This window comes from Oryzias latipes, chromosome 13, assembly GCF_002234675.1.
Source record: "Oryzias latipes chromosome 13, ASM223467v1".
Lineage (NCBI taxonomy): Eukaryota > Metazoa > Chordata > Actinopteri > Beloniformes > Adrianichthyidae > Oryzias > Oryzias latipes.
The window spans coordinates 15642138-15654284 of NC_019871.2; the positions used below are offsets into that span (position 1 = coordinate 15642138).

Here is a 12147-nt window from a genome sequence, read left to right on the forward strand (position 1 = left end):
GCTACCATTGTGATAAAGAGGATGCTATGCGTCTGCACGGATGAGCTTGACACTGGTCTGTTGTTGGGGCAGGTTTTGATCCATCTCAAGGACTGTTTTGCTGTGGGCCACCTCTGCATGGGGTGGGGGGAAACCTGTGGCAGTATTCTAGGTGCAAAAGTATATAAAAATAGCTATAAAGGTGAAATTGATATACTAGGCCTTAATTAATTACCTCAGTACAAATCATAAATTTTCCTTAAAAAAAAATCCTTGGACATGAAATCTCTGACTTTATTTTCGTAAGTGTATGAGCTTGAATGCTTTAAACAGCAGACAAAAGCCCTGACACTCAACAACACTTTTCATTTAGTACTTACTTCATCTGAACTTCATTTATTGTAGATCTTTTACTTATTTCTTTCTTTTTTAAAACATACATTTCAATAAAAGTCAAATAAAGGAGCATTGTAGCATGCATCACATTGTCATTGCAGGCATATTATCACAGTTGATGTAAGAAAAACTATGTACAGTACCGGTGAAGTATATAAATAATAATAATGATGATGGTATAGATTTATTATTTTATAAAATTGAAAAATGTACATATTGGCATCGCTGCACTGTACAGCAAATAAATCTTCCCATCGACACACATTCCTGTCAGTGATATAGATTTCAATAATAAGAGCTGACTCATCCTTTTTAACACTGTATGAAACACTGATGTCTTTAAGATTTGCAGAAAGTCTCCATCATCAAAACATGAAATGCACACACTTTTAAATATCAGTTTGCATGTGTGTGATATAAACAGATGGCTCCTTACATAACAAGCACAATGATTTTTTAAGAACAAGGTTACTTTCTTTTTCTTTTCACAAGCAGGTCATTGTTACAGACTTTTCTTGTTTTACATTCAGTGGTATGGAGATATGTACTCCACAGCAAATCACATAAAGAGCAGATGTGCCTTTTTTTTAGAAGAAATCATCAGTCTTTTTTCAATCACTGTAATCCGTAACTTTGAAAAGCAGATTGCGGTTTCCCATGCGATGTGACTTCCTTCACAGAATGAGGTATTTGCCAATAGATGTGGCCTAACCCTTTATTTATCATTTTTCTTCACTCTTATCAGACATTGATGTGGAGGTTTAGCAGTGCAAGATCTTAATGAAAGCCTTTCTGAATTCAACATTAAAGGTGGTGTATATGATGGGATTTACAGCGCTGTTTACATAGCCCAGCCAAGTGAACGCATTGTACATCTCAGCGGGAACCTTGCATTTCGTGCAGTGGGTGTTCAAGATATGCGTGATGAAAAATGGCAACCAACATATGATGAATACACCTGAAAAGATAAAAGAAAAAAAAAGTTTTATGCTGCAAAGACAGAAAGTTTAAGTAACAGAACTGCAGAAAAGTTGGCTTCTAACTATGAAAATTACTTTTCTAGAATCTTTATCTTTTACTTGCATCACCATCTGGATTGTTTTAGGGCTCAGATTCAAACTCTTTGAAATTACTTCACGTTGAAAGACAAATAGGGAAAAAACATGAATGCTTTGCAGTTAAATAAGAAATGACACGACTGTTTATTCTTGAGAGCTTTCAGATTAATTTCCTTCATATTTGATGATCTGATCACTGATTGGAATTTATTTTGGCCTAGATAAGACAACAGGATAACTGCTTGCAAAAGTTTAATGCACAGATTTATAAAAAAAAAAGCATCTGATTGAACACAAATAAAGACAAACTGTAACGTTTATTTTTAAAAAAGTAACTTACCAAGGACAATGGCTAACATCTGAGTTGCCTTTTTCTCCTTCTGCTGGGAGATTTTCCTCTTGCTCATGGTTTTGACAGACGTCTGAGTCTTGCCATTAGGTAAGGCTTGAGTCTGGAAGGCTTTGGCTACAATGGGTGCTGGGTCAGTCAGGACATCCGTGGTATCTTCATTCTTTTCTGCTTTCTGACCCTCCTCTGGGGGTGTGGGCGGTGTGGAAGTGGGACTGGCGTTGGCCTTGCTAGGCATTAGTTGCTGGTGGCTGGTTGCCGGAGTGTCTCCAAGAACACTCTGCGTCAGCTGCTTCTGCTTCTGGCTGCTGCCACTGTTGTTCAGCTCATCCAGCTCCAGATCTTCCCCATCGTTGGCCACATCTTTGATGAAAATCTGAACAAGGTCAATCACAGGAGGGAAGCAGCAGCCGGTCATTTTTCATTTTGATTTAAGGGTGAATTTTGATAGAAATACCCTCCCAAAATTATGTATTATCATTTGTAATATGGACATTTTTAAAATAAAAAGTCATATAATAATTCCTTAGTTAAACATTGAATTGCTTAAAAGTCCTCCTTTGTTGAAATCGTATTTTTTGAGTTTTTGACAAATACTTGTGGTATTTTTCTTATGAAAGAGAACAAAAGTATAAAAAAATTATTTCATTTTTGGATTTCTAAGTTTCTTTTTTTAAATCGCTGAAAATCATGCTCTTGATCAAAGACTCTCTGTTTGAATTAATAAGTTGTTTTGATGTCACAACGCCCTGTATTGCATGTGTTTGCGCAAGTTTCCTGATCTGTGCTGTGCAGCGTGCACTAGCTCAGGTATAGGAGAAGAGAAGTTGGCTCGTTCCTGCATATTTTTAGTGGGACCAAGGCTGGATTTTGTTGTTGGCAGCACATATTTAAAAAGTTTTCGATTTTAATCAAATCGCCCAATGGTTCAGGTGGTTCAGACAGTTACCAAGTTGTGCCGTGCCACTCACGCTGCTGACAGAATTTTGCGCTGCACCCAACGCTCAGATTGCGTGCGTCTGCACAATTGACTTAACCAAAACTGGCCGCCTCCACCACGTGAATCCATAACCCGTAATCCTAAACGTAATTTTTCTCTGCATCCGTGCGGCCAAGAAAAAAGTTCAGCACTGGCTGCACATATTTGGAAAATTACGTGTGAATAGTCACTTTTTAGTATTAAATTTCATTTTGTTGTGCAAGTTAATTATACAATCTGCATGTGCTAGCATTAAATGTGTTATGATCCACATCCAGTGCTGCTTGCTTGTGCAATGTAGCCTAAATTAGAATGTCAGAAAGCATTTTTCAGTAATGCTTTCTTTTACAGTACAGTACTTACAGTGTACTTAAGTGGTATTTACATGGTACTTATTGTGTAACTACTGGGTACCTTCAGGGTATATACATGATACTTTTTATGTAATTTACTGGGTACTTACAGGGTGTTTACATGGTACTTTTTATGTGTATGTTGTACCATTTGGTTCATACTAATGTGGTACATACTGGGTATTTATAATATACTTACTGGGTATTTACATGTTGTGCAAAGGTGTCTTTTGTGGTACTTACCACATGTAAGAACAAGGTAAGTACAAATAAAGTACCTTGAGCTTTAGGTCTGCACTCGCTGTATGTTTCATGGTATTTACCATGAATTTACCACAGAAACTACCCCTTCAGTACAATAAAACTGGACTTTAAAAGAAAGGCAGCCCTATTTCCACTCAACAACATGGTCCTTTCAGTAGTAAATGCTGGGTATGTTCACTTGAATATTACTTGTTACTTACCCCTTAAGTACAGTGAAACTGGACTGTAAAAGAAAGTCAGCCCTAAGTCAGTACCATGTAAACATCCTGTAAGTACCCAGTAAATTCCATAAAAAGTACCATGTAAATAACCTGAAAGTACCCAGCAGTTACACAATAAGTACCATGTAAATACCGCTTAAGTACACTGTAAGTACTGTACTGTAAAAGAAAGTGTTACACATTTTTCATGGACTTATTGAAGTTCTTTTTCGTGTGTAATTTTATTAAACAGCAGGCTCTGGTACACATATTTGTTTTGTCATTTCAGACATTTTTCAAAAAGAGTTGATTTAGAACAAAAAAAAGTCACTTTTCACAGTTTCTTTATCGCTGAAGATTAAAACTTTGAGAATAGAGACTGTCAGTCATGCTGTTTGTGGTCCCCCATTTGTTTCAAGCTCTACGTACATGCAAGACACAGCTTGCAGAAACGGGGGATCAAGGGTCGATCAAGGGCGGGGTTACTCAGCTCAGCACACCCAAGAGGAGATTATCCTTTAGATAAACATGAAATATGACTATTTAAGACATTTAAGTTGTAAGATTTTGGTTAAACAAATACAATTGTCATAGAGGGACTTTAATTTTTAGTTTCAAAAAACTTGCGACGAAAGGAAAAAAAACCTGCTTAATACAAACTAATACACAAGAAGGACACGCACCACTTTCTTCTTGTTGACAGGAAAACTCCCATTAGATTTCACAATCATGGTGCACAGCCTGACATCCTCTGGATGAGTGCACTTATCCTGAAATGGAAACAGCTGTGTCAGGCAAGGATAGAGTGCACTGTCAGAGCACCTGACAGAAGATGTGTAAGCGCAGGAGCACAGGTCCCACTGTCCATGAGGTCAGATGGGATGACACAAAGAACTGTCAGTGTGTTTGGTGTAAGGTGACACTTAAACAATAGTGATTTATAGTGAATGATCAAGGGATAAGTTGGCCTCTCAGTCATGGGCCATTGAGTCTGACTATGACAGGAAAATCATTAGCCAGAAAGCCAAAGTTTACAAGAGGTTCATTGCATTAATTAAGAAAGCTGACTTGTTGGCATGGAATGTGCCAGGTAAAGGACATTAATATGAAGCAGCTGAGCAGTGTTTCATTAACCACAGGGAGGGAAAAGAACTTGTCAAAAGGCCAACTTTCACCAAGAATTACCCTTTTGACACAAAGTATTGAACACTTGAATTGAGTCCACTTTTTACAAAGAAAATCGCTTTTTTTTTTGAGAACGTGTTCCCTTTATTGACATGCTACAGCGTAATACAATTTCTGATGGGCACCAATGATTCCTCTAAAGCTGACAAATATGTATTTATCTGGAAGCGTATTGATTGGAGAAGCAACGATTTTCATGTTTTGATGCATGATTGCCTCAACGGCTCACCTTCAGTGAAGTGGCCCCGTCAGTGTCAGCTGCCTGGCAGATGCGCTGCTTTGGCTTTGTGTTTACACGTTTCCTGCGCTTCCTCAAGACCACATAAATTTGCACATAAACCAGCAGAGTTATGATGAAGGGTACATAGAAGGACACGATAGAGGAGTACACCACAAAGGCCGGATTGGCAATCACACAGAGAGACTCATCACGGGTGGCTGTGGAGATAAGAACATGAGATGAATAAAAAGTTCTGATTACATGTTACGCTTTGACCAAAAGAAGAAGCTTAATTTGGCTTGAACCAGTTTGTTCTCTGATTTTGATCATTTGAAATATTAATGAAGTTGTTTTTTTTTTCTTTTTCTCAAAACTTCCATCCTGTTGCACCATATAAGAGCTGTCTTAGGGCTGTTATCCTTATCTCCCTAATACAGGGGTTTGCAATACAGTTTGTATTAGCTCCACAATGCAACCATTATATTGTTTTAATCATACATTCTCTGTGATAAAGATGGATCATGATGTTCGGTTGCTGGGTATGGAATTGTTTTTTTCAACCTTAAAATTCAGCTGTTCATAAATGTGCAAATATGCACTATTTCTTCTATAGGTGCATGAACAATACACCCTACACTTTTAACATTGGAAACACATTTCTAAACATCTATCAACCAATGACAAATTCTTTCTGTTTTGTTTTTACAAATATTATTGCTTAAATAATTAAATAAAGAAATTAAAAAATGAATAGACAAATAAATAAAGAAATAAAATTCAAAATCATTCTATGATTTGTTGTAAATTTCAAATGGAAATGTTAAAGAATAAACGTATTTTTGTAAAAAACAAACACAAAAACAAAGGATGTTGTTTCATTTTTATTGTAGAAAGCTGCCCACACAGCTTGAGGTGCTTCTTGTGTGAGTCTGACCACAGTCTGCTTCAATGTTACTTCTATGCTTTACAAAGAATAATCATTTTGAAAACAAACCAACATGAGTTACAACTGTTCTTTATATACACACAGACAGATTGCAAAATAGCCCTTGTAGCTGGAGTAATTTGATGCTCCTGTTTTGTGGCAAAGCTCCAGTCTGACTTGAAGGGATACCAGCAGGGGTAGAAGAAGAAAGCTGTTTCATTTTTTCACCATTCATGTCTCACAGAAATATAGTCACAAAGGATAAATCGGCGAACGCATATGTTTTCTATGACGCTTAACATTGTCTTTTTTCACCACTTTTAAGTTTAATAATCTGAAAAATTGTCCTTTAGTGTCAATTCCTACAATTTTCATTGACTTAGCCTGACTGCATTTATCGCATGAAAAACTGAGACAATGAACTAAATGAAACGACAGAGGGTAGATCTTAAATTAAAGTTACTTTCTTTAACTACAATGCTTATTAGTCACTACATATGGATTATTTTAAGAAGTAAATGGCGTATAAATGGTAAATGGCGTATACTTGTATAGCGCCTTTCTTCCTACAAGGACAAAGCGCTTTACAGTCACAGACCCATTCACCCAGTCACACACACATTCACTCACACATTCACACACTGGTGGCGGCTCCGCTGCCAAACACAGGCGCCCGCCTACCACCAGAGGCAAGCTGGGGTTCAGTGTCTTGCCCAAGGACACTTCGACTCATGGGCGTGCAAGGCGGGAATCGAACCTGCAATCTTATGATCATGGGTCGACCGCCCTACCGCTGCACCATGGCCGCCCATGGTGCAGCGGTATTTGCATGCATTTTAAGAAAAATGCATTTTAATGCATTTTAAGAAGTATGTTTATATGCTGATGTTTGGTAATATCGCGCTTGAGGACAAAAAACGTCCCCCTTTTTTTGTTTTGTTTTATGAAATCCTCTGATTTAGACACTTTACCTTTACTGTTACTATATTCAGAAGCTTTGAAGAAGTGAAAATGGAAAATGTGTGAAAGGAGTGTACATTTCAAACATTCTTACCTGTGTTATTAAGCCCAAACAACAAGGGGCATGATATGGCAAAAGACATAACCCAGACCACAGAGATCATGACTGTGACTCTTCTCCTGGAACTATAGCGTGTGTTGTACAGCATTGGCATTGCCACTGCTGTGTATCTGAAAAGGGTAGAAAAAGAAACAGTTACAGTGTGTTGCGCACTGTGCCAGCCTCCTGGAAAGCCACGTGAACCATATTTACTGGAATTTACTCTACCTAACTCAACAAGGTAAAGGGATCAGGCAGAACAAAGTAAGACAAGAACTTTGTTAAATCTACTCATTCGTTCAGTATATTATCATATTCAGTTTCTTATATTTCTGTTTAATTGCATTAAATGAATCATAGGTCTGCCATTAGGCCTGTTGATGAACTTAATATTCTGTTTTATTGCTGATTATTTTTGAATAAAAAGGTAATATTATATATATAATGTGCACTATTGGTCAACAGAAAAATTGACAGTTAAAAGACTGCTTTGAGCCATTATACTGTTTTGCTTGGTCAATAAAAGCAGTTTTTTAACAGTAATCTGTGCTTTAATGTGTGCTCACATGGTTACATAAACAGACATATGGTACATTGATTTATCTTACATTAATCAACAAAGCCTTTATTTCTATATTTGACCGTGTGTTGGATGGCGTGCACACATTACTAATGTGGGGTTGTATGCTGTTTCTGTGTGCTCCTCTAGACGCAAAAGAAGGGACAAAGGGGGAAGTGGACTTGTGGTAAAAGCAAGGTTTTTAGGCCATGTCCTTATTTACATGGTGGCATCCGTATTGCGAAAAAATGGTAGCTTAATTAACTTCATTTTGCTGGAGCCAGAAGTAAGCCTTTTCTCGGGGGGACTCATACTCACTCAGTCCAGTTCTTATGTACAGTCAATGATTACAATTGTTATGTTAATTTAACTCTTTTACAGGCCAGTTGTTTCAGTTAAGTTGTTTTTATTTATTTTCTGGGTGGATTAAAAAAAACAACCTTGTCAAACATCCCTGTGTCGTTCTACCATTTGCCTGGTCCCCAACAGTCCTGTACTGCTTGGTCCCTCATACATACTTAAATGACAGGACAATAGTGTGCAAATACAATAAATCCGGCTAAAAGTTTTAACACACAATTTTTGCCATTACTCTGTTTAGGGAATGGAACTGTGTTCAGTTGAAATTCAACACAAATGGTTGTCCATGTTTATGGTTAGAATGAGTTCAATGTGATTACCTGCAAGGGTTTTCCTTTAATCATTATAAATTTTTCTTATTTAAAAAAATAATTTATTGTTATAGTAAATTAATAAATCAAAATCAGCATGGGGGAACAGTGAACACATGCAAAGAGAGGTGGCAGACTGAAGCAAATAAATTTCTCATAATCAGTGTCTGGAAGCTCGGCAATGTGCCAGGGACCTGAAGGCTCATCTTTATCCCATGGAGCTGTAGTTTGCAAGATATTGCAGATTTTACCCAAAGGTACAGCACTGTTTATTTACTAAATGTAGAATTATTTCATTTTCATTCTACCTTGTGGGAAATAATGCAGCTGTTCACTGTTCTTTGTAAGTTTGTGATACGATTTGCTCACAGTACTGAAGCTAATAACTAGTAATTGATGCTGAGATTCACAAACAATGCTGAGGTTATATCTGCTATTTTATTAAAATTGATAAACTGATTAAAATATGCAAAAGATGTTCATTGGAAACTGGATTTGGGTCAGCAGTGCAAAAACTTTTAGCGCCATATGTTTTAGTTCTGCTTATCAACTTGAAAGCATTTGTACATTTTTTTCTTAGTCTTAAAAGGCAGAATGTTATTTTCAAGTGACATTAGAGCACAAAGAGATTAGAAGCTAGGTCTATATCTAGAGGTAGCTATGTTTACTTAACCAAATGCAGTTTGTTTAACGCTGAGAGGATGGGTGTAAATTATACTTCAGCTGTTTACCTGATGGTTAAAGCGCTGCCAAAGATATATCATTAACCATGACATGTAAACACCTACAACATTGGCTGTCATTTTTCACTATATTTTAACTTTGAGGCTGTTCTGCATGCACCTCCATCATAGTCCATCTCGACTGACTGATGCATAGCTTCTTATGCACCAGTATATTACCTGCTCTGCTTTTGATCAATGGGAATTTTAGCCCAAAGCAACAAGGAACATGCATCCTGCGAGTGGACCAGAAATGATGCTTGTCATTACTGATCAGATCCGTTTTGATGTTGAACTAGCCCTCTGGAAACAGTTATGTGCTGCAGGCTTCAGTTCACATCAAAATGAGATACTGTAAGTGAGGCAGCGTTTTTCCCCTGGCCTTTTGCACAAAAGACCTCATCATTTAACCTTGCTACACTGCTTGACCTTGTTAGGGATTTTGCTGCAAATACTGTGAATTGCTGTGCATTTCACAACATGCCTTTCATTCACTCCTGCTTATCATTCTTGAAATGCACAAGACATCCAGCATGGGTTACACCACATTTATTTTGAGAAAACAGGGGTTAAGTATTTATAATGGACTGGCAATTTGTCCTGTAGCTGGGTAGGCTCCAGCATCACTATTTCTCCAATTGGGACTAAAGCGCAGTTAGGAAATAGATGGATGGGTCAGATTTACTATGAATTAGTTTGCGTGCATTCCTTTGCTTTCTTCATTTTATTTAGAGTAATTTAAAATACTGAGTCGTGTGCAAGCAAATTGATTTTGGGTGGAGGAAGGTTTTGGGTGTGATGTGTGACAAAAACGTGTCAACAAGAATGAAAGGAACGGTGTAGAAGACTGTGGTGAGAGCAGACATGTTATTGGTTTATAGAGAGTGAGAAAGACACAGGAGGCAGAGCTGGAGGTAGCAGAGCTGAAGATGTTAAGGTTCTCTTTGTGAGCAATGAGGATGGATAAGTTCAGGAATGAATCCATCTGAGGAACAGCTCATTTTAGATGTTTAGAAGAAAAATGCAGGGAAGCAGATTGAAATGGTTTGGACTTGTTTAGAGGAGGGACAGTGAAGACCAAAGAGGAGGTTCAAAGCAAAGGAGGTGGTTGGTGTGAACCAGGAGTATGCAGAGGATAGGATTAGATGGAGGTGGATGATTGACCATGGCAACTCCTAAAGGGAAAAGACAAAGACGAAGACTTAGAGTAGTTAAGACCTAAATTAGAAAAAAAAAAACGGAAAAAAAAAACTAGTCAGGATTTCATTTATGGCAGTTTCCTAATTTTTAGAGTTTTAGGTTTCAGCCAGAAACAAATTATTTAAAACTCTTATGAATGTTATGCACGATTGATAGAATACAAGCATCTTCACACTGGCTTAAATATGATTTTAATAAGAAAGTAATAAGGACGTGTTTGGAAGAACCATGTTTTTCTCCTTACGAAGTACTTTACTCTTTTATCATTGGTAAAGGCTATGCTTGTGTTTGCTCATGTTTAATAAGAAAGGGCTTTAAACTTGAGTCTGCAAAACTTCTAATTAAGCCTGCACCATTTAATAAGAACCAAGGTATCAAAACCAAGAACCAGTCTCCTGATGTACAAATTACATTACTCTGTAGATGTGAAATGTGTCTGCGCCAGTTATCTGATCTCTTACAAATCAGTCTCAAATGGGAAGACATCAAAATGTTCTCAAGCCAGAGAATTCAATTCTAGATTATTCCACACTCATCCCTTTTCTGATTTGTATTCACAAATATGCAGCTGGCTGCTGCAGCTCAGATGAATAAAATCTGAATGTAAATGCGGATGGCATTTTTCAGCTGTATGCTTGGGGCCTGAGTGTACAACACACACACGCAAAAGTAATCTGGTATGAGGTTGTTCCTATTAATCTTTTTTCCGGATCCAGTACAGTGATCCGTACTCTAATTCAGTCACTTCAATAACAGCTAGAATTGTGTTCATGAGTGACCGTGCTGGACATTTATTCTGCATACGGACTCAAAATAAAAAAATAAAAAGTGGCCAAGCAGAAAATAATGCAACATTAAATATGGAGAAATTCAATTCTTGAAGCAAGCATTAAATGATTATTTCCAACAGATTTATTTATAAGCCCTCAACCTTCAAAGGCTCTTCAGAGGAAATGCTTTTTATAAAAGCTTTAACAGTTTGTGATCTACTTTAATTGACCAATCCAAAAGTCATAAGCCCAGCTGCATAATGCCAGGCCTTTTCTAAATGTAGCCTATATCATGCAGTGCAATACGAAGTAACAATTCATTTCATTTTTCAACAACTTCTTTTTAGATTTGCTGTAAAGTTTACGTTTAATAAAAGTTTTGTTTAATGTTGCCAACAAAAAACCTATCACTAAAACTATTGGACCTAACCTTCACAATTCAAACATTACTGATATACAGTCTCTTTACCTTTGTTTTTCTTTTTTATGACCTCTTTATCTTTTACTATCATTCAGATAAACATAAACCCATCCAGTGTTGCACTCCAGATTTTTTCAAATAGACAGAAGGATCAAATTAAAAAGAAAAATCTGAAATACATCTCAAAAAATGCATTATGGAACAACTTTGACCTGTTTTTAAAAAAAAAAGGTTTAAGAACATGGTGCTTTAAATGAGGCTTTAGTCAAATAAACAGAGGAAATGTTTTACATTTGTCTTTTTCAGCATCTTCTTTGGACATTTGTTTTTCTTTTTTACATTTCTGACCTGGTTCTTGACCTAGTTTCAGTTAAGCTATGGTTACTGGAGGAGTGGAGACTCATTCATGCATAAAGGAGTTTCTCCCTCACTCAATGTCTGCTGGAAACAGGTATGAAGTTGTGTTGTTTGCTTTGAGTGGTTTTCACGAGATGTGCATTATAAACAAAAGTTTCCACTTCCTTTTCAGCTGCACAAATCCATGCCGCTACGTGGTTTTAGAGAGATGAGACTTTTTTAGACCACACTTGTAAAGAAAGCACGATTGTGTTTCATGCTTTAAAGTTGTGGAAAAAAGAGGTTATTGTAATTTTGCGGACAAGACTGGCGTGTTTGTGTCAAGGCAGAGAAATCTCATAAGGGCAGATTAGGATACAGAGAGGTAAAAATGTTCTTTCTGTTTTCCCTGCAATGAAGAGAAACTCTAGGAACATTTGCTTTAATAGCCTTTTGAAAGTCTGTTATTGGTTTTTACATTGTTGGTTTTGTTACTTTTC

At 37.0% G+C, this 12147-nt stretch overlaps 1 protein-coding gene across 1 annotated transcript in view; it reads right to left on the bottom strand.

The window, feature by feature from the left end:
* Positions 1–257: 257 nt before the first annotated feature.
* The window catches only part of drd2 (dopamine receptor D2), a 60784-nt gene continuing 48894 nt past the window's right edge, over positions 258–12147 (bottom strand). Inside the window, exons 4-8 of the mRNA XM_004075413.4 lie at positions 6963–7099; positions 4993–5201; positions 4262–4348; positions 1774–2158; positions 258–1333 (exon numbers count right to left, since the gene is read on the bottom strand). Of these exons, the coding sequence (XP_004075461.1) occupies positions 1137–1333; positions 1774–2158; positions 4262–4348; positions 4993–5201; positions 6963–7099 (1015 nt within the window). The 3' untranslated portion in view covers positions 258–1136. The remainder of the gene's footprint in view (positions 1334–1773; positions 2159–4261; positions 4349–4992; positions 5202–6962; positions 7100–12147) is intronic.